This window comes from Nothobranchius furzeri, chromosome 12 (assembly GCF_043380555.1).
Source record: "Nothobranchius furzeri strain GRZ-AD chromosome 12, NfurGRZ-RIMD1, whole genome shotgun sequence".
In the NCBI taxonomy this organism is placed as follows: domain Eukaryota; kingdom Metazoa; phylum Chordata; class Actinopteri; order Cyprinodontiformes; family Nothobranchiidae; genus Nothobranchius; species Nothobranchius furzeri.
The window spans coordinates 41,000,756-41,021,333 of NC_091752.1; the positions used below are offsets into that span (position 1 = coordinate 41,000,756).

At 41.5% G+C, this 20,578-nt stretch overlaps 2 protein-coding genes across 3 annotated transcripts; one reads left to right on the forward strand and one right to left on the reverse strand.

The window, feature by feature from the left end:
• Positions 1–18: 18 nt before the first annotated feature.
• setd4 (SET domain containing 4) lies at positions 19–4,506 on the reverse strand. The gene is made up of 12 exons (XM_015945068.3): positions 4,218–4,506; positions 4,051–4,146; positions 3,875–3,912; positions 3,691–3,779; positions 3,383–3,619; positions 3,184–3,240; positions 2,977–3,106; positions 2,706–2,880; positions 2,456–2,534; positions 552–632; positions 357–480; positions 19–294 (listed from the first exon to the last, which is right to left on the reverse strand). Exons 1-12 carry the CDS (start codon positions 4,288–4,290, stop codon positions 136–138), a joined length of 1,338 nt encoding a protein of 445 aa, XP_015800554.3. The 5' UTR covers positions 4,291–4,506; the 3' UTR covers positions 19–135.
• An 808-nt stretch (positions 4,507–5,314) lies between these two features.
• Positions 5,315–11,357, forward strand: LOC107376131 (carbonyl reductase [NADPH] 1). 2 transcript variants are annotated; one of them, XM_015945078.3, is made up of 7 exons: positions 5,315–5,432; positions 5,953–6,067; positions 6,425–6,594; positions 6,717–6,824; positions 8,320–8,528; positions 10,772–10,825; positions 10,929–11,357. In XM_015945078.3, the coding sequence occupies exons 2-7, from the start codon at positions 5,955–5,957 to the stop codon at positions 11,100–11,102; spliced, it is 828 nt and encodes a 275-aa protein (XP_015800564.1). In that variant the 5' UTR covers positions 5,315–5,432; positions 5,953–5,954; the 3' UTR covers positions 11,103–11,357. The 2 variants fall into 2 exon arrangements, with proteins under 2 accessions (XP_015800564.1, XP_015800565.1); XM_015945079.3 differs by lacking the exon at positions 10,772–10,825 and having other exon boundaries at positions 10,884–11,189.
• Positions 11,358–20,578: the final 9,221 nt, after the last annotated feature.

Here is a 20,578-nt window from a genome sequence, read left to right on the forward strand (position 1 = left end):
AAAAGTGATTCTTGTTGATTCAGCTGCTAAAATATTTTATTATTAAATACATTAATTTGATGCCAACTGTGTGCTCTGGGGGACCAGTCAGGAGAGAGTTCAGCCAGTAATCTGGATTATTACACCGCTCCGGCGTCACCTCATCGCCCCGTCATTTGGTCTGGATGACAGGAAGTTGTCCTCAAGTGTTTTAAAACAGCCTTCTAGGATCCAGCTCTCCTCTTGCCGCAAGGACCTCACCATCTCCAGCTGATCTCTGATTGGCTGCTCACACTGCTGGAGCAGGTGTGTGATCTAAACAGATGCAGACTTAGTTAAGGGTCATCCATGGGAAACATTTTGGTGTGTGTGTGTACCTTCTCTAAGGCTGTTTGTGATTCTCGTTGAAGTCGCCAACACAAAGCCATGACCGTCTCTACGCCCCACTGCTCCAGGTTTTCACACAGAGCCTGGCCGAGCAGCGCTGCCTTCCAGAGGTGGCTGTGAGAAACGTACAGATTAGAGCAGAATCTGGCTAATGCCTCGTTACACAGATGTGGACAAAGACTTACTAGAGCGTTTGTGGCAGAGACAGAAGTCTGAGAGCGGTCATCAGCCTCCAGCTGGGACCTTCCCTGGACACAGTGAGGTTCCTGGAGAAGGGGAGGAGAATTGGGAATCTTTCTGCAAACTTATCTGGTGCCTTCAAGTGCAAAACGTCATTAAATCTGATGAATACGATTCAAATCAACCCTTCAGTGAGAGGCACCTGTGCTAATTTATAGATAATCTAGGAAAAGCTATGTGGACAAATGAGACTAATGAGAATCACTTTCTGTAGCTCTATATACCCTAAAGGTCTTACATGCCACTAAACAGCCTCAGTTCAGAGAAATAGTTACCTTCTGCAAGGTTGAGGAGCTAACGGCTAGGCTGAACAGCCAAGATAAAACTGTACCAGACTTCTACCTTTCACAGCAGTTTATGAGAATTTTACACCCCATCAAAATATTTCACCAGCACAGCTCTTAATGGCAGTTAAAGGGTAGACTGATCATCACTCGAACCGCTGACAGATAAGGAGTGGAACTGTTTAAATGACAACTCAGTCTAGCTGTTAGCTTATTAGTCTTGTAGGATCTAACCTCAGTTTCTCTTAAAGACAGATGTGTGGCGAATAAAGCACCAGTGAAGCACAGAGGTGGGATTTTGGGTTTGTTTTAACACAGGCTGTGTGCAGTACTGGAGCTGCACAAGGCACGGTGCTCTCACTCTTTCTCTTCACCTTCTACACCTCGGACTTCACCTACAACACCAGTAGTTGTCACCTCCAGAAGTTCTCTGATGACTCGGCCATTGTCGGCTGTGTGAGGGGAATGACCAGGAGTACAGGTCAGTCATCATGGACTTTGTGGACTGGTGTGAGCGTAACCACCTTCATTTGAACACCAGTAAGATAAAGGAAATGGTGACTGACTTCCAGAGAAACACTCCTCCTCTCTCACCAGTAAACATCCAGGGAGCAGACACTGAGGTGATGGATACCTTTAAGTACCTGGGTGTTCACCTCAACAGTAAACTGAACTGGTCCAACAAAACAGATGCTCTGTATAAGAAGGCCAAAGCCACCTCCTGAGGAGGCTGAGGTCCTTCAGAGTTAATTCTCAGCTGCTAAAATCCTTTAATCACTCTGTTGGCTCTGTTATCCACTCTGCTGTGGTCTGTTGGGTGCAGGCAGCTCTGACCGAGACAGGAAGAGGCTGAACAAGCTAGTTCACAAAGCTAGCTTGGTTCTGAGCTGCCCACTGGATTCAGTTGAGGAGACGTGTGAAAGGAGGATGCTGGGGAAGATGACCTCCATCTTAAAAACCCCTCCTACCCACTGCATTCCACTGTGGAGACCATGGACAGCTCCTTCAGAGGCAGACTGAGACATCCCAGATGTAAAACAGAACGCTACCATAGGTCTTTCCTCTCCTCTGCAGTAAGAGTGTATAACTCCTCAGTTTAACTGGTACTGGCATTCACCTGGTACACAATAACACCAATGCAATACTCAGTATGTCTGCAATACCAGTTTTACATAGAATGTCTGTGTCCTTTACGGTACGCTGAATAGTTCTGGAACCCGAGTTTTTCATTTTTTGTGGTTTTAGTGGTTGAAGGTTAAAACACTAGCTTACTGCCTATGTGTGTATATACATGTACCCTTGTTATTTTTCTTCAAATTATTCTCTTAAGTGTTTGTACTGCTGTAACAAGTGCATTTCCCCACTGTGGGATCAATAGTCTATTCTACCATTATTAGAAATGTAGTATTGAGTTGGGCTGAATTAAACAGAAAAAGCTTTAAAAAGACGTGAAATGAATCTCATGTGTTTATTATACATGTCTGTATGATTTAGGTCCCAAGTTTAAATTTTGTGAGTCGCATCGTGAAAATGGACAAATAATGGTTTTCAGAAACAAAACTTACTGGAGGAAATCGTGCTCTCTGAGGAACTTCATCTTCTGATCCAAACTTTTATCACCTTTCAGCACATCACAGAGGAGATCTGGAGAACCGCAGGTCGTCACGTTATTACACACTGATCTTTCAGAGGTTTTATTTTGTAACATGTAGTATCTGAGCAGGCTTTTATCACATGGTTTACTTTAAAGTGATCACACATGAACCCATGTAAAGTCCAGGTGTGCTGTAGAAGAACAGGCTTCCTTCTCTTTACCTTTTTCCACATAGACGACGCTGTGAGGATTGTCCATGGTAACAAAACCGTACTCTAACAAAAGTCGCTGGTTGTCATGGGAACCATAGTTTATGAACACCTGCTGGTAGCGCTTCGTCCCATCAACACTTCTGACTTCATAGCATCTGCTCTGACTGTTGAAGCTTGCTTTTACCTGGAGGAAAACATTTAGTGAAGCTTGTTTTCAGATCGTTCAGTCAGATGAAACTGAACCAAACAAAAAAAAAAAAAAAACAGGTCTGGAGTTGACCTGCACATCAGGGCGGTGGTTCAGGAGGTCCAGAAATGGAGCCAAAGCATAGTTGTCCTGTCCAGACAGGAAGTGGTTAGGTGGGCGGGACATGAAGACGGAGCGAGTGTTCACACTACACCATGCCCACCTACGAGAGGATGGGAAAAGTTTCATCACTGAACTCCAAACAAGCTGTAACTGACCGACGTGGGTGTGTGTAAGCACCTCAGAGCCTCGTAGGTCAGAACATCTGTGGGCTGGCTCAGAGCTGGCTGCAGGGACCTGAACCAGTTCAAACAAAATTAAATGCAATTTACCACCTAGACTCAAGGTTTTCAGCATCGGTTACCATGGTGATGTGCTCGACTAAGAACCAATCAACCGCTTAAATAAGCTCCTGGTTGACGTTTCCTGCTGATCGCACCTGAAAAAGTCCTCATTGGACGAGTGCAGCTGAAGCACCGCCTCCCTCTGGTCCATCGCCTGCCTCCGCACATCAGCTGGCAGCACATCTATGACATCATCCGAGAAATATGCAGGGCAGGTGTAGGTGCAGGGTAGCACATCGATGTAGGGGAACCAATCAGAGGCCTCTCCTCTGTGCCGCTCACACACCAGGAAGACACAGAGCACCAGGAGAGGTGAGAGACGACGACTCCAGCTGCACAGAAGAAGAGAAGCTAATCGACTCCAACAGTAAAACGGAAAGCATTACAAAGACAAGGTAACTACCTCTTGATGTACGGGCCCAGGTAGCTGTCCAGAACAGTCGATGTTGTGATGAGACAAGATTCTGGTAGAGAAATTATCATCTCACCAGGCTGATGGGAGAAAAAACTCTGAAAAGTTAAAATACAGAAGCACACATCCAGGTTCGAAGCTGCTGTTTACGCTGATAGAATATTATAAAAATGACCTGAATAGTTTGGAGAGTCTTCAGCCCTCTGCCTGTGTCTGAGTGAGAACAAACACCAGCATCTTCAATCATGACCATGGTTACATTCACATCGGCATTTCTGAGGGTACCGATTCATCAAAAATCTAAAGAGAAGTTGTTACTGACTCTAAGAAACCAGAAATCTGGTTTTGTACCGGAGAAGAGGGTCGGCTGCAGCGGAGAGGAGGGGAACCCTCGCTGGTGGAGGAACTTTATCAGCCTCACGTACTGCTGCTGGGGACTCAGTGACACTGACGACACACAGAGACAAGTGTTTGTTGTGTCTGATGGATCCGTATGCTGCAGGCCAGCTTCTGCCTACCTGAATGCATGTTTTCTTGTTTCTGCCGCCGCTTTCTCGCAGCTCGTCCGACTCTTCGGCTGTGACCTCCCATGACCTCCGAAAGGACCCGCGGTGAGTTTATTAAATGAGTTATTTCAAGTTAAATTATTCCTCCTAATTCTTCATCATTGTAATTTTAATCTAAACATTTCAAATGATACAAACTATTTTATTTTAACCTCCAGAGGTACATGCAACTCCTGCAGTACTGCAAAATTATGATGTCAGCGTGTTTTTATTAAAAACTGTAACTGAGGGATGATGCGTTGCCCAGATTCTGAGTCAGCACTATCTAAATAAGCCAATCACGCGACAGCAGGCAGCTGGTGAAGATCAAACTGAGCAACCGATTGGAGGAAAAGAAGGAAACGTAAGAAGCTTTGAACATGGCATGTTTTATGTTACATAGATAAATATAGGTTTGTTAGTGACAGACCGGCTGGTCTGAGTATCTCAGAAAATAATCCACTGGGATTTTTCCCACAACCATCTCTAACATTTACAGAATAGCGTCAGAAACAGGAGAATCGGCAGACTGGAAAGAGACGGCGTCACCAACATCAAGGCTCCAGCATGGCGGTGGTGGTGTGATGATGTGAGAGGTGTTCATGTCCCATCTGAGTCTTTTTCAAACCCCACAGCCTACCCGAGTATTGCTGCTGACCATGTCCATGCCTTTATGACCAGGTGGACCCAACCTCTGAAAGCTACTCCAAGCAGGGTAAAGCTCCGTGTCACAAAGCCCAGATCATCTCACATTCTGATTTTATTTATTTTAGCCCCCTTTCATCCTAATCTGCCGAAAGCGCAGCTAACCATGAAACCCGCCTCCTCAGTTAGCGTAGACGTGGATTTTAAAGTCCGTTAAACTATTATTTTTGACTTGATTCGTGGATTAAACGCGGGTAAATGGAACAAATGTTACAGACCAAACATCCGCGGGCAAATGTGTTGCTGAGAATCTCCTGCACGCGACGGAAAGTCCGGGTTACAGCCAGCTAGGAGTAGCGACAGCAGCTACAAGTGGAAAAAACAACACAATGTTATACTTCCGCTCCATGTGAGACCCCGCCGCTCACGTGACCACCGTGTATTTCCGGACGTGCGCAGTACGTTTTGCTCTCCGCCCCTTGTTTTCCTGGATTTCTCCAACTGCAGCAGCGGCTCCAGTCAGCGCTACGACGCCCGATTAAAGTAGGAAACCCTCTTCTTGTTGCCTCGCTCCTTATTAGCAGGCTGTTTGGTTTTTCAACATTCACATTTAATCACGACTCTAGCCGACTTACTGCAGTCAGCGTTGCCCAACATGAAAGTAGCTGCCGTAGAATGCAAGCCTGCTTTACTGGGAAGTTGTTTTGAATCCAAGATGAAGGATTAACCTGAATTTGATGCTTGTGACTGATTCAAAGTTTTTAAAAAGGCACAGAAGTGTGTAAAAGATCAGATCAGTGACCCACTGCTGACAAAGAACAGGAACCAGTCACTTTTCTGAAGGAATGCAGTCACGTGATCCCCAGACGATCTGCTGCCATGCTCAGAAATGCCATAAAAATATAAACAAAAACATGCGGAACTATTTATGTCCCAAAGGTTAAAAATGAACAATAAAACATGTATACATTTTATAACAAAATAAAACAGCCGACGTTTCCACATCCCTGTGTTCAGCGTTTGCTGAGTTTAGGTTCATCCTCTGATGTCACCTTTTGTGCAGATATGTCTACCAAGGTTGCCGTGGTAACCGGAGGCAACAAAGGCATTGGGTTCGCCATTGTCAGAGCGCTCTGCAAGCAGTACAAGGGTGATGTCTACCTGACAGCCAGAGATGTGTGCGTACCTCTAAGATCAGCCGTCTGCATGCTTTAGCAAGTTACACACACACACACACACACACACACACACACACACACACACACACACACACACACACACACACACACACACAACAACTGAGCATCATATGTTGAATTAGTACCTGTAATAATTATTCATTGTTGATGGACGCCATTCAAGGGCTGCCATGTAATTCAGATTAACACGGTTGTCCCACCTGCAAGCACCCGGCATTTATCTTCACTTTGAGTTAAATTTGGTTTGACAAGCACTGACAAAAAACACCAACGTGCAACTCTGGTATCAAAAAGTCAAACCTCGTCATAAAAATAAATAATCCAGGTGTTTTCCAGGGGGAGAGGTCAGGCGGCGGTGGAGTCTCTGGCATCTGAGGGCCTGAAGGCCTTGTTTCATCAGCTGGACATCAATGACCTGAACAGCATCAGCAGCTCCGCTGCCTTCTTTAAGGAGAAGTACGGAGGGGTGGACGTCCTCATCAACAACGCTGGGATCGCATTTAAAGGTATCTGCACAAATCCAGAAGCAGAAGCAGTTCTCCTGCCTCTGGTACCTTCTGTTTCTCTGGACTTGGTTGAATAAACAGACTATTCTGCAGCTTGAGCTGCTAATTAACTCTCTCTTTAGTGGCAGACACAACGCCGTTCGCCATCCAGGCCAAGGTGACCCTCGAGACAAACTTTTTCGCCACCAGAGACATGCTGACTCACTTCCTGCCGCTGATCAAAGCTGGAGGTACGAACGCAGAACGGGATCAGATTCAACGGCTGCTGCTGAACAACTAAAACACAAAATGTCTCAAACTCAGAGTGCCCTCATTCCTGAATGTAAATAGATCTGATCAAACTGCAAGTCTCAGCGTATGTAAAGCAAACTATAAAATGCTAGAGATAACAGCATGAAATCTCATGTTTATGAGTTATTTAGCTGTTTCCTACTACATTTAACTTTAAAATTATTATTTATCTACTTCATCTGTAGAGATTTTGCTCTCTTCTGAGATAAGCTAAGTTGTCCATTAATAGCCGGGTTAAGGCCTCTGTAGTGTCCTGTTGCAGAGTGTAGCAACTCTGAGTAAACACCAAGCTAAACCTTTGTCAAATAATACAGGAGTCAGAGTTGACCTTTTACTCTTAGGACCTTCATTTGACAAGCGGTGAAAAGGCGTTGCCTGAACAATATTCTCAAGTGGATGGCAGTGGAAACGCCTCAGAGCATGACCGCATGCCACTCTCACTCTCAGAGCAGCCAGGAAGAGGAAGTAAACAGGAAATTAACCAATACAGGTAACCCAGCAGGAAGTGAGGTTATTAGTAAATTCACCTTCAAAATAAAATCTTCCCATTTAACATTTTTAACCTATTCACTGTTCTTTATAACTTAAAAACATATAAATGAATAACTTTAAATGAAACATAAAATATAAATGACATAAATGCCTTTTGAGGCGTCACAGCCTCTTCAGTGTGAAAATATAATTCTAAGCCTCTCAGACTGTTTTTTTTTTCACTTCGTTTCTGCTTTCAACCAAAGAAATTGGAACAAATGTTCTTTGTCACAGACTTCTGGTGGTAAAAGGCATAAAGATCAATTCTTTTTTTTTAGTTTCCTATTAATGTTTGAACACAACACTGATTGGTTCAGCTTCTCTGGGTCACAGGTCAGAGCTAAACACACAAAAACACTTATCTGAGAGGGCCTTGGTGCAGGGACTGCAGTAAAGATGTACTGGTCGAGGCCACTTTAACCCTTTGATGCATAATGGTCACTACAGTGGACAGCTACTCAAAATTGTTTTTATTTGTTTTTGCTATTAAGCACAGCTGTTGAAGACTTTATTGCATTTGAGCCCCTCCATTTGGACTTCAGTTAGCCAAGCCAACATATTTCATGCTCAGAATGCACGCTGTCCACTGAGATGGACGTGTAATAAATTATTTGTTAATTATAAAATTTTACAAAGAATATTTGTTGAATTTTTTTTCATTCACACCTAAAGACGAATGAAAAAAATTGTTAAAAAAATTCATGGTTGAAGATTTCATAATTCATGCATCAAAGGGTTAAAACTAACTCAACAGGTGGATGAGAGGTAATGAAGATGGGCTGCTAAAATAAAACTTTAGCACACTAAAAAGTGCAGAAGAAGAGAGTAATGTTTCTTTCATCTGATCAGAACGTAATTTCTGTGAGCCGTCAGAAGCTTTGGATGTCCTCTGTGTGCTTCCAGGTCGTGTGGTAAACGTCTCCAGCTTTGTCAGCTGCAGAGCGTTGTCCCAGTGCAGTCCTGCGCTGCAGCAGCGTTTCCGCAGCGAGGACATCACAGAGGGCGAGCTGGTGGGACTGATGGAGCGATTTGTTAACGAGGCCCAGAAAGGCGAACATAAAGAGGGCGGATGGCCCGATACGGCGTACGGAGTGTCTAAACTGGGTCTAACGGTAGGATTAAGAGTCTGGGTGTCATCCTCGACAGTTCACTTTCTTTTCATGCTCACATCAATAACATAGCTTGGTCAGCCTATTTCCATCTCCTATCTGTAAACCTTCTCTGCCCCTCCCTTACCCCTCACACTGCCGCCATTCTTGTCCACAGTCTCGTCACCTCCTGTCTTGATTACTGCAGTTCACTTCTTTGTGGTCTCCCCTCCAAACTCCTTCATAAACTTCAACTGGTCCAGAACTCAGCAGCCCGTATTATCACCAAAACACCTTCCTTTTACCACATCACCCCGGTTCTCCAGCAGCTTCACTGGCTTCCAGTTAAATTCAGGTCCATCTTCATGATTCTCCTCCATACCTTCAAAGCCATCCACAACCTCTCTCCTCCATATATCTCAGACCTTATAAGTATTTCCCCCTCCCGTTCCCTCAGATCATCTTCCTCCCTCCATCTTGCTTTTCCTTCTGCCCGTCTCGCTACCTCCGGGAGTAGAGCTTTCAGCCGCTCTGCCCCCAGTCTCTGGAACTCACTCCCCCCAGACATTATAAATATTGACAGTTTCACCCTTTTCAAATCCAGACTCAAGACACACCTGTTCAAAATCTGCCTATGACCTCTGATTTAATTAGAATTGTTTATGTTTCTATGTTATTTTCTTCATTGTGTTTTATTGTTGTTTTAATGTATTTTACTGATTGTATTTTCCTGTCCAGTGACCTTGGGTGTCACGTAAGACGCTTTTAAATAAAATGTATTATTATTATTATTATTATTATTATTATTGTTGTTGTTGTTGTTATCACTTTACTCCTGGTGAAAGGTACAATAAGTAATAATTCTACAGTAAAAAGTCTTAATGTCTCAATCATGTTGGAAGGAAGGTTACATACTAATGGATTTCCTTCACATCCGGCTGGGGCGTTGTCAGTTTTTCTCTTTTTAAAAAGACAGAGGAGGTCTCTAGTGCTCCTCTAGTTCTGCTCTCGGCTGCCCTTTCCATGCTCGATATCTTCATACTCGGCCAATCCCATGGTTACTCAGACAATTAAGATCTGGAATCAGTGTAGACGGTCCTTAGGTCTCACCGAATTGCTGTGTTTCTGATAAGGAACCATATGTTTATCCCATGTGTGTCTGATGGAGCCTGTAGTGGGTGGGCTACTAGAGGCATACAGTACACGCATACACTGTACATGCTTTATATGATTCATATGCTGATGGTACAATTGTCTCCTTTGAACAATGGTGGCCAAATTTTAAATCTACAACTCAGATTTCTTTAGGTACAACTGAGACACTTTAAGTCGAACTCTGAATGTTTTCTGCTGCGCCCGTCTCGGTCCCTGCTCGATGAGATCTTGGACTGTCATACATCAAACAGGAAAGTTTTGAGTATACTTTATACCCAATTGAACTCACACCATCGGACCGGTTTGGATCTTTTAAAATAAAAATGAGAGCTGGACCTGGGTGTTGGATTGTTGGCGCAACATCCAAAAAAATCCTCGACCTGTGTGCGACAGGGTCATCCAGTTGAAAGTGGTGCACCATTTGCTTTGGTCCATGCTTTGGATTTGTGTGTCTGACGCTGGGACAGAACAGGTATCAGCAGGAATAACGGCACAGTTAGTGATCTCACCAGTTTTTTCATTTCTTTTCCACATGCATTGTTTTCATGTGCAAATGTTGTATAAAAATACAGATTTAAAGTACTACAGTCAAACTTTCTTGTGTATTTTGGGCCTCTTGTACAAAGCCTTGCCTGGATCGGCTATAAAAGATGGCTCAACACCTGCTGTTATTGATGAATCTGGATTTTTGCATGGAAACGGGCGAACGCCAGGACTTAGTGTGCATGATTATTATTGCTATGATACTGAAAGGGGCAGTAGAATCTAAAGCAACATTTATCTTGTTGAATAAAGGCAGCATGAGAGGTCAAACGTAGCATACCAAACAGTCAAACCCGTATCTGACCTGCTTTCTATGTAAATTGGTCGGCGAGGAGAAACGGTCTCTATGTTCTACGTGCTCTATATGAATCACATAGAGCACGTATGCCTCTAGTAGCCCACCCACTACAGGCCCCATCAGACACACATGGGATAAACATATGGTTCCTTATCAGAAACTCAGCAAAAGACAATTCAGTGAGACCTAAAGACCGTCTACACTGATTCCAGATCTTAATTGTCTGAGTAACCATGGGAAACGGTTCATCAACTAATGACTGTTTCCACAGACTTTGTCCATGATTCTGGCTCGCCGTTTGTCTAAAGAGAGACCGAACGATGGGGTAAGCGAAGAACAATATCAAAGTGGTTTTTTACGTACTTTTCTGGATTTGTGTTCAGGTAACATCTCGTTACAAACCTGGTGGTTTCTGACTCGTCTCTCAGATCTTGCTGAATGCCTGCTGTCCAGGGTGGGTGCGCACGGACATGGCCGGCCCAAAAGCCCCCAAGTCACCCGACGAGGGCGCGGAAACGCCCGTCTACCTGGCCCTGCTGCCACCTGGAGCCACAGAACCTCACGGAAAGTTTGTGTCTGAGAAGGAAGTTCAGCCGTGGTGAAGAAGTTACAAGAATCTCCTTTTTTATCATTCACCAAAACTTTCATGTGGAATGAGGTTTTCCACAAATAAATCATCAGTACAGAGATGTTGAGTGAAGGTCGTGTTTTACAGGATGGTTTAGTTACTGGTGAACACTAAGATATAGTTTTTGGCATCTATTGACTCATTATGTTGCCTTCTCTGGTTAAAACCATTATCCCTTATGTTTACTTTGTAAAAATAAAATAAACTGACTTTGATGAGATGAAAATAACAGTTCTAGTGATTTTTCTACAATAAAATACTTATTTTCTATTTTAGATTACATTATCATCATGCCTGAAAATATCTTGTTCTTGATGATCGTTTTTCCTCCAACAATCAATGAAAAAGCAGAAAATATGTTCAGTGGCATGCAGGTGATTCATAGAGGAGCAAAGACGTTCCCACAAACTGGATCAATCTGTGCAGAGATAGATTAAAGGGGAGGCAGAAGAAACGCAAAAATATGTAAATAATAAAGATAAATTTGGTGTTCCAGATATCTGAGTTATTAAGACAGAAACAAAGGTTAGACAAATGATCTTGTTTTTAGTGCACCGAGTAAGTGTTGCCTTAGTCTGAGCACACCTTGACCGCAAACCTGAACAACTTGCTTTTGTGTGCATGACTCACCTGTGTAAATATAAAGGCATTGTTAGAGCAGAGCTTCTGCAAATCAGCTATGAAGGCAGAGGAGAGCAAGGTGGGGCAGGATGAAGACTTAGCATTTAAATACAAACCTGGGTTTATAAACTAAGTTTTAGTCTGAATCTGGTTATTTTAGTGTAGTTTCTCAATATAGGCTGTTCTGATTTGGGTCAGGTCACAAACCAAAATCAGATGTTTTATTATTAGTGTTTTATTGTATTTACAATAATCTAGTCAGGCTATATTTTATGGATTCATACTGAGCTAACTTTGATCAGCTGACTTGATCAGACTTTAGCGGTAACTAATCTGATCAGGCTGATCAACACACCATTCTTTCTGAACCCCTTAAAGGAGCAGTTCACTGAAAAAAAACATTTTTTAAATTTTTATTTCTGCTTATAGTCGGCCACTCACGCTGAGGCTGCCATGGTGAGGTTTGTTTCGTTTGGGTCTCCCCGCACATGTGGGGGTGGTGGGAAACGAGCAGGTGGACTCAGTGGCCAAGGCGGCGCTTAAGAGTGGTGCAGTGGGGTTGGAGGTCGACATGGGATCCCCTGAGTATTGTTCTGCAATAGGCAGGGAGGTCCATGAAGCTGTGGCAGGCCTCGGGATGGTGGGGTGGTGGGCAGGGTGTTGTGTGAGTTGCACAGAATGGTCGGAGGACATGGGGTGGCTCTTGGTTTTTGGAGGAGGGACTCTGTGCTACTGAATCGGCTGAGGATGGGTCATTGTGGTCTTCGTGGAGGGTTGTTTTTAGTGGGGAAACACTAAATAATCAGTTGTTTGTTGGACTGAACCAAGTATATTTTTTCATGTTTGGGTTAGTCATCCCCCAGTAATCAAGCAAATCAGTTGACATACTAAAATCACAAAGAATACTGTCATATTCCGGTTTATTCCCTCTCGGTGGTTGCCTATCCAGCCATGAGTTAGGTGCCAAATTGAAATCACCTCCTGTTATAACCTGATCAGTGCTATATCTAGTTCTCCACTGTTTAATTAATTTACTGAAGTTTGTCGTCATGTTTCTATTTAGAGACCTATTATTGTACCCATATACATTGATAAGAAGGAGCTTTTGTTCACAAAACTCTACTATTACCAGAAGCCAATGTCCCTTTTCATCTCTTTTATGATCAATAACGTTGCCAGCAAAATTATTATATAAAATCATTACTCCCGCCAAGTGAGCAGTACCACGTGAAAAAAGAATACCATCTCCCCATTGATGTTTCCAGAAAGTTTCATCATCACTACTGGAATGTGTCTCTTGTAAAAACAAAATGTTTGCCTAAATTTCTATGCAAAATAAAAAAAATGGCCTTGCGTTTCGCTTTGTTTTTTAAGCCTCGAACATTTAAAGAACTTATTTGAACAGACGCTTTGTCCTTCTACTCTTATTCTCTAGAAAAATGAAGAACTGTTTCTAGCAGGAGTAAGCATAAAGTCCTACTTATCTTGTAAATACAGTATGTCAATGTGAAATTTTTTTTTTTTAAATTATTTTATTTATTTTTTATTAGGAACCAGAACTTTTTACCTACCTCCAGATTTACCTATGCCATTCCACTTTTATTATTTCTGCATGTACCTTATAGGTCGATTCTTTTGCCATCTATTATAGCAAACCGGTCTTTCAGGAATGCTCTTCTGCTGTTGTTTCGAGCCTCCAGCACCTTGGACCACAGCTTGATCCAAGCTTCCCTATTCTCTTTGGAGAAGTCCTCTTTAAAGGGGCATTATGGAAGTTTGACAGCCAAAACATGTATAGAAATAATACATTTCTTCTTCATACATTCTCCTGCAATGCCCTGGTCCTGTAGAATGAGCCCTGGCATTTTTACTGTGATTGCCTGTTTTTCTGTAAAATCACAGAAAAAGAGAGCTGCTCAGGTCGAGCAGGCTGCTTCATGTTCACGCTCAGGCATAGCCCGTAGCATTTGCTATCAGTAGCTTTAGCAGTAGAGAGAGAGGTAGTGCCAACTCAGCGACTTTGTCGCTGTTCCTAATGCCTAGTGACAAACCTAGCTACATTTCTGAGGACCCTTAGCTACTTTCTTCTAGATATTTCCTGCAAATTAGCAACAAAATAGCCATTTTCACTTCAAACCGTTCTTTGGTTTAATGTTGTTTCAGGTGTCATCAACGATATAAAAGTTACAGATATTATGAATGTTACTAGAGTGTAGCTCACCTTGTAAGATGTTTGACTCCCATGCAGAAGACCTGGGATTCGATTCTGGGTGTGAATATAGGTCATTTAGAGTTTTGTTTTTACATTAATGCTATATTTTTTTACAGTAAGATGCCCAAATTTTTATTTGAGACTCACCGAACGGCATTGAATTCACAGATAAAAAAGATGTGGGTTCAACTTTCATTTTGGAACAATTTTTCAAGCAAGGGAAGGGAATGATCTGAGCATGCAGGAGGACTGACCCATCATAAACCTTTGTCGGCTGTGCTGAAGAGAAAGGTACAGAACCAAATTATTTAATTAATTAGCTGCACATTCTCCTGTCCTCTGTCCTCCGGGACACACACACACACACACACACACATGGGACTGTCTCAGCTGTTATTTTCGTTAAGGAGTGTGCACGTAAAGCATGCGCGCCTCGTGCACAAGGCTACTATTGAAGCTGCTGTTACGCTTTTGGCCTGAGGGGGCAATCGCGAGCATAAAAATTCAAAAGTCCCTTTAAAGTTTATGTGCAGTTCGTTGCAGACCCTGGCCTCCCTGGATTTCTTCCACACTTCATCCCTCGCCGTCCTCATGCTAAACTGAATGATGATCGGTCTTGGCAGCTTGTTGTTTGCAGCGTCGCCCTTCTTCCCGATTCAATGTACTGTATCCACCACGAGCTGCAGCTTTTCCACTAACACAGGAATCACTCTCGTCAGGATGCCAGTCACTCTCTGCCATGTATTTTCATCCTCTTTTCTGCCAGGCCAAGTAGTCTGAGGTCCCATCTTCTTCGATATCTTGAGTTTTCCAGACATCTTTCCTTCAATTCTTTGTTTTCCTTCGTTAAAGCCTCCATCTTTGTTTTCAGCTTGTCTGTTTCCTTTTTGTTTTCTTCAGTTGCCTTTGTACTTGCCTCTATCCTAAGGTCAAAAGCATTCAGATTTTTTTTAGCAGATGAAATCTTTCTTCAAATCTTTCTGTAAAGGCCAGCTGGGCTTCATAGATATTTTCATTGCTCACCTGTTTCCTGGTAGCTTTATTTTTCAGTTTTTTTGTATTGGGGCTTTTTATTGGAGTGTGATCACCAGTGGATCTTGCTGCTATCTGTTGATGCTCCATCTCCTCCATATGTCTTCGTCCGCACATGCTTCTTTCATTGCCGCGAGGTTGTAGTCATGGCCGGAAAGGCTACCTATTAGCTCCGCCATGTTAGTCATTTGATGTTTTGCGTTTGCTACTTTATCTGTCCAATAACTCTTCAAAAACTATGTTCCAGGGGTTCCGCTTTCCTTTCAGTTTCGTTCTGAATAACTGAATAATAAAAGCGGTGATCCTGATGGAAACAAGAACACTCCACCAATTCTAAAAGAGCTGAGTTGGCTCTCAACTTTCATTAACTGTTATAAACAACAGTAATTTCTACTTCTACTATGGCGTAGTGTTGGATGCATGCCGTAGAGCTCCATGCTGCCCCCTACAGTTTGGGAGAATATTGGCTCACCGCAGAGACAAGCCGCATGAACCATAAACGCTGCAAGTTGTGAAGCGCGTTCCATCTGCGAGCCGCATCACCAAGCGGAAAGTGAATGCGTCAAGCATAAACCAAGCTTTAATCTGTACTTCACCCAAGTCCGCAGCGATGCGGACCTCAGGCAAGGGAATTACCCAGAAGTCTTTGCTGCGGGAGAAAAGGCTCAAGTTCCTTTTCTGAAAATATGTATTTTCTATTGAAATTCGTTCATTTTAGGACGATTAGTTGATGCTCTGAATGTTTTAAACATAACAGCAATGAAGTTAAATTTATTTCAAATAATTGCTTTATTGTTTTTTGAAAGTTGTTAAAGGTTTTTGAAAAAAAAAAACATTTACAGCGACCAGCATCCCGGTGTCTGTACAAGATCTGCTCGGGTGCAGGATCGGCTCGGGGTCCCTTCGACTGCCGATGACGTCAAAGTAGTTGATTGGCTGAACATGAAGCTTACGGAAGTGACGTCATCACGTTATGATTTAGATTGGTCAGAACAAATTTGCGGTCGTAGTCTTAGCGGTTGTAGTCCTGTAGTCAAAAAATCAACAGTTTTTGGAGAAAATATGTTTGAATTTCTAAAGGAAATGTAAAATATAAGCAAATGATAAACTGTGACCCTCAAAAGCTCTTGATGTTGATGAAATGGGGCAAAATAAACTATAAGAACTTTATGGAAAGACACCAAGCAATATTTTGGGTCAAATAATGTATTTAGATAACAACTAAGGAAATATACAGACGAACTCCACATTAATACAAACAGATGTGGCTTCACATATAAGAACTGTTCTATTTTTTGTCAGTCCGATATTGGTTTTATGCAGTCTCACATTCTTTACAAAACAAAGATAGTATGGTGTTTTATTAACAAATTACAATTATAAAGAAAACATTTAGGTGTTACAAACAAGAATTTATTAACAAAACTGCTGATGTCTTTCTAAAACGTATGTGTGAAAGCCGAGCAGTAATGTGACGTCATCGGCAGTCGAAGGACCCCGAGCAGGTCCTGTACCGACACTGGCACACGTTGCGATCGATGACGCAATGCTCCCTGTCTCAATTCAGCAATTATTTGCACACTTGGTGGGGGTCGGCTCAAGATGGCGACCAGTGTGTTGTGAGGAGCTCCGTGACTGTGAGTTGTACCACGTTGACAAAGGCAAATAAACCATGTACTGCCGTCATTGTTGTTCAAGGCACCGTTTATGCATAAGATAAGAGGAAGAATAACTTGTTACTGAAAGGATATTCACCTCCATGTCCACTGTTTCTAGCTGGCTAGCTTACAGTCATCTCAGCTCAACTCTTGAAATGTCATAAAGATGACCGAAAAATTCTAAAGAGGAAGCCTCTTTACTGCAACAAGGTATGCAGGACTTGCTTTCACTCCACTACCTGTTACACCCACAAAGAGCCCTGATACAAAAAAAGCAAAATCAGCTAATATCTCACCTGGAGGAACATCTAATGATGACATATTGAAAGCCGTAATGGAACTGTCTGGCCGCTTTGCAACGCTAGAGCAATAAATAACTAAAAATACAGAAGTCATTGCTAATATCTGTGATCAGCTAAAAGCAGTTGAAATGCATGTACAGAAGAACAAAAACAAGATTTAAGATGTATTGGAGCAGATGGTTAAGGTGCAGCAAAGAAGTGATGATGCCGAACGATACAGCAGACGCTGGAACCTGCGGCTGTATGGCAAGAAAGAAACACCTGGGGAAAACATCAGAGAGGAGATAATGAAGCTCTTTGTTGCGCTTGCACCAGAGGATAAGGAAAAGTTGGATTTCCTTGTTGATGCTGTGCACAGGGTTGGTGTAGTCCGGGACAATTCCATTCGACCTGTCATTATTCAGTTCACTATGCGAGCTTTCAGAATCAAGATCTGGAAGGTATCCCGTGACAACAACACACTTAAAGAGAAGAAACTGTTCCTGAAGGAAGATCTGACACAGGCTGACCGGATGGAGCGAAATCGGTTGTGGCCGATAGTGGAGGAAGCTAGGAAGCAAGGAAAGCGTGCTGGTTTCAGAGGCCCTCATGTTTACATAGAAGGGAAAAAAGTCACTCACTAGACGTAGATTTAAAGCTGTGTGACGATGGATGCTGGTAAAATTATTTTCAGTTAATACTTGAAAAAGGTTTAAAAATGCACATAAAGCAAATGGGTACTTGCAGTTAAGGATAAAGGTTCGTAAGTACTATTCTTTTTTTTCTTTACTTCATCTTCTTTCTTCTGAGTGAGTGTTACTGACTTCAGCAATTTGTTCAAATATGACAAGTTTTAGTTTTAAGGCACTAAATGTTTGTTCACTTAATGTTAGGGGTCCACAGGAAATCACAAAAAGAAAGGCAATTTTCATATTTTGTAGGAACTGCAATGCAGACTTCGTTTTTCTGCAAGAGACTCATTCATGCAAGGATGACGAAAAGTTTTGGAAGTCACAACGGGGGGATTGCATTTTTTTTCTCATGTCTCAAATCACTCTGCTGGCACGGCAATTCTGTTAAATAGATTTTGTGGTGACATACTGCAGTTTGTAATGTCAAACGAAGGTTGCTGGCTTATGTTGGCTCTGAAATTAGATAACCAACATTTTATTTTGGGAATGTTTATGGCCCAAATAATTTATCTCAGGCAAGAACTGTTTTTCAGGAATTTTCTTTAAAGTTGGATTTTTTGAAAGCAAAATACAACAACCCCATTTTAATTATTGGTGGTGACTTTAATGATGTTTCAGATGACACTGTGGACCGGCTTCCTCCAAGGTTTACATCAATAAGTTTCAAACCTACTGAATTCTTGAGCGCAAATTACCATCTTACAGATGTGTGGAGATATATGAACCCTGATGCTACACAATATACATGGTGGTCCAATTCTAGCAGGAGTTCCCGGTCACGAATAGATTTATGGTTAATGTCTACACATGGATTACAATATGTCACTGATGTTTCTTACTCACATGCCCCATTATCTGATCATAAATTAATAAGTCTTAGATTAAAAGGAGTTAAAGAACAACCAAGTATTAGAGGCTATTGGAAATTTAACAATGACCTTTTGGATGATAGAAAATTGAAGGAAAGTGTTTCATTTTTGGTTGAGAAAACTTTTAAGGAAAGGGAGATGGATCCAATTCAAAAGTGGGAGTTTTTCAAATATAAGGTTCAAGAAACCGCAATAAAATGTTGTAAAGAAATAAAGAAACAGAGCACAAATAAAATGCAAAATTTAATTGTTAAATTAGAGCCCCTAATATCTAAGCAAGACTTGTCTGAAAGTGAATTAAAAATTCTGTCCAATCTAAAAGATGAACTTGATAAAATGTATGTCAATTTAGCTAGAGGTGCATTCATAAGGTCTAGAGCTAAATGGTTAGAGAAAGGAGAGAAAAACTAGTTACTTTTTTGCTCTAGAAAAAAGAAACAGGAAAAGAAACAACATTGTGGCTCTTAATATTAATGGTATAATAAACTCAGACCCTGCTATGATCGCCAGTTATACTACCTCATTTTACAGTGATTTGTATTCTACAAAAATTAATCAGACCAATTGTGACAGATTTTTAAATCGTATTAGGATGTTTACACCTCTGATATCGGAGGCCTTTAAAGACTCTTGTGATGCTGAGCTTTTATTTTCAGAAATTACAGATGCTGTGCGTTTCAATTTTTTTGCTGATGAACTGTATAAATGAGTGTCTAATAGTGTTTTAAATGTGTGTATTCATTATTTTAGCATTTTGGTGCATTTTCTTTAAAAATTAAAAATGCTGCCTAAATACTACAGTATAGCTCCACCTTCAGCTTAAAACATAGAATTTGACTCATTTTGAATAAATTTTAGCCAATGGCTAAAGAATAAGATACTACGTAAACCAGTAGAGTACTACATAGCAGCTCTGTGTCAAAGTTATAAAAGCATCGAGAGTCTCGGCCACGCCTTGTGGCGAGTTGGGAGTTGGATTTGCAAGCGAGTGTAGGAGGTTAGCCGTAGTCTGTTGCCAGGGAAAAATGGGCTGGATGAAGCTTTGTTTAAAATCATAAATAATGAATCCATAATGTATCCAACAAATATTCCCATCAAACAAACTGTTTGTTATTTAGGAATTCACATAATAAAAGACAAAATGATGAGGTAAACATTAAATCTGCAATCAAGGATTAAAAAAACTCATTTGATTCTTAATATGTGGCTGCAAAGGGACCTCTCTATTTTTGACAGGGTGTTGTTAACAAAAGCGGAAGGCATATCAAGGTTAGTATATCCCGCTCTCTCCCTTTATGTAATGATGCAACTTGTAAAGAAATTAACAGTTTATTTGTAAACTTTGTCTGGAAGAACAGGTATCATCATCTAAAAAAAAGACATACTCTATCTGGAAAGAGCAAGGGGAGGCTTAGAACTCTTAAAATTTTTCCAACAACACCTTTAAAGTCAAATGGATTAAAAAATGTCTAGAAATGCCAAAATCTTTTTGGAATTTTATTCGCATAACATATTTAAAATGGTAGGGGGTTTAAATTTTCTGTTACGTTGCAACGTTATTATTTCTATATTACCAGTGAAACTTTCAATGTTTTACCAGCAGACTTTACTTTGTATGGAAATTATGCCCTACACATAATTTCTCCCCACATAAAGAAATATTATGGAATAATGGTAATATTAAACAACAAAAGCTTATACAAAATAAATTGGGTTGAAAAGGGCATTATTTTTGCTGCAGATTTATTTGATGATAACGGAAGCCTTTACAGCTATGAAAACATTTTGAAAACTAAGGATTTTCCAGTGAAATACAGAGAATTTGCCTCGGTCATGAGAGCCATTTCTTCAGGCATAGTTGAGTTAATGAGAGCACACTCTGTTTATCAGAGATTTAGTTTGCAGATACCTTCTCTAAAGGTTGAGGATATTGATTTATTTGACAAGAAATGTTCAAATAAACATATAAGGAAGGTTTTATGTTGTTCTAATACGGTGGCACCCAAAGGAAAGTTTTTCTGGAACACACAGTTCTGATAAATTGGAAAAAAGCATGGATGGTTCACTTTCAATACTGTATTTCAA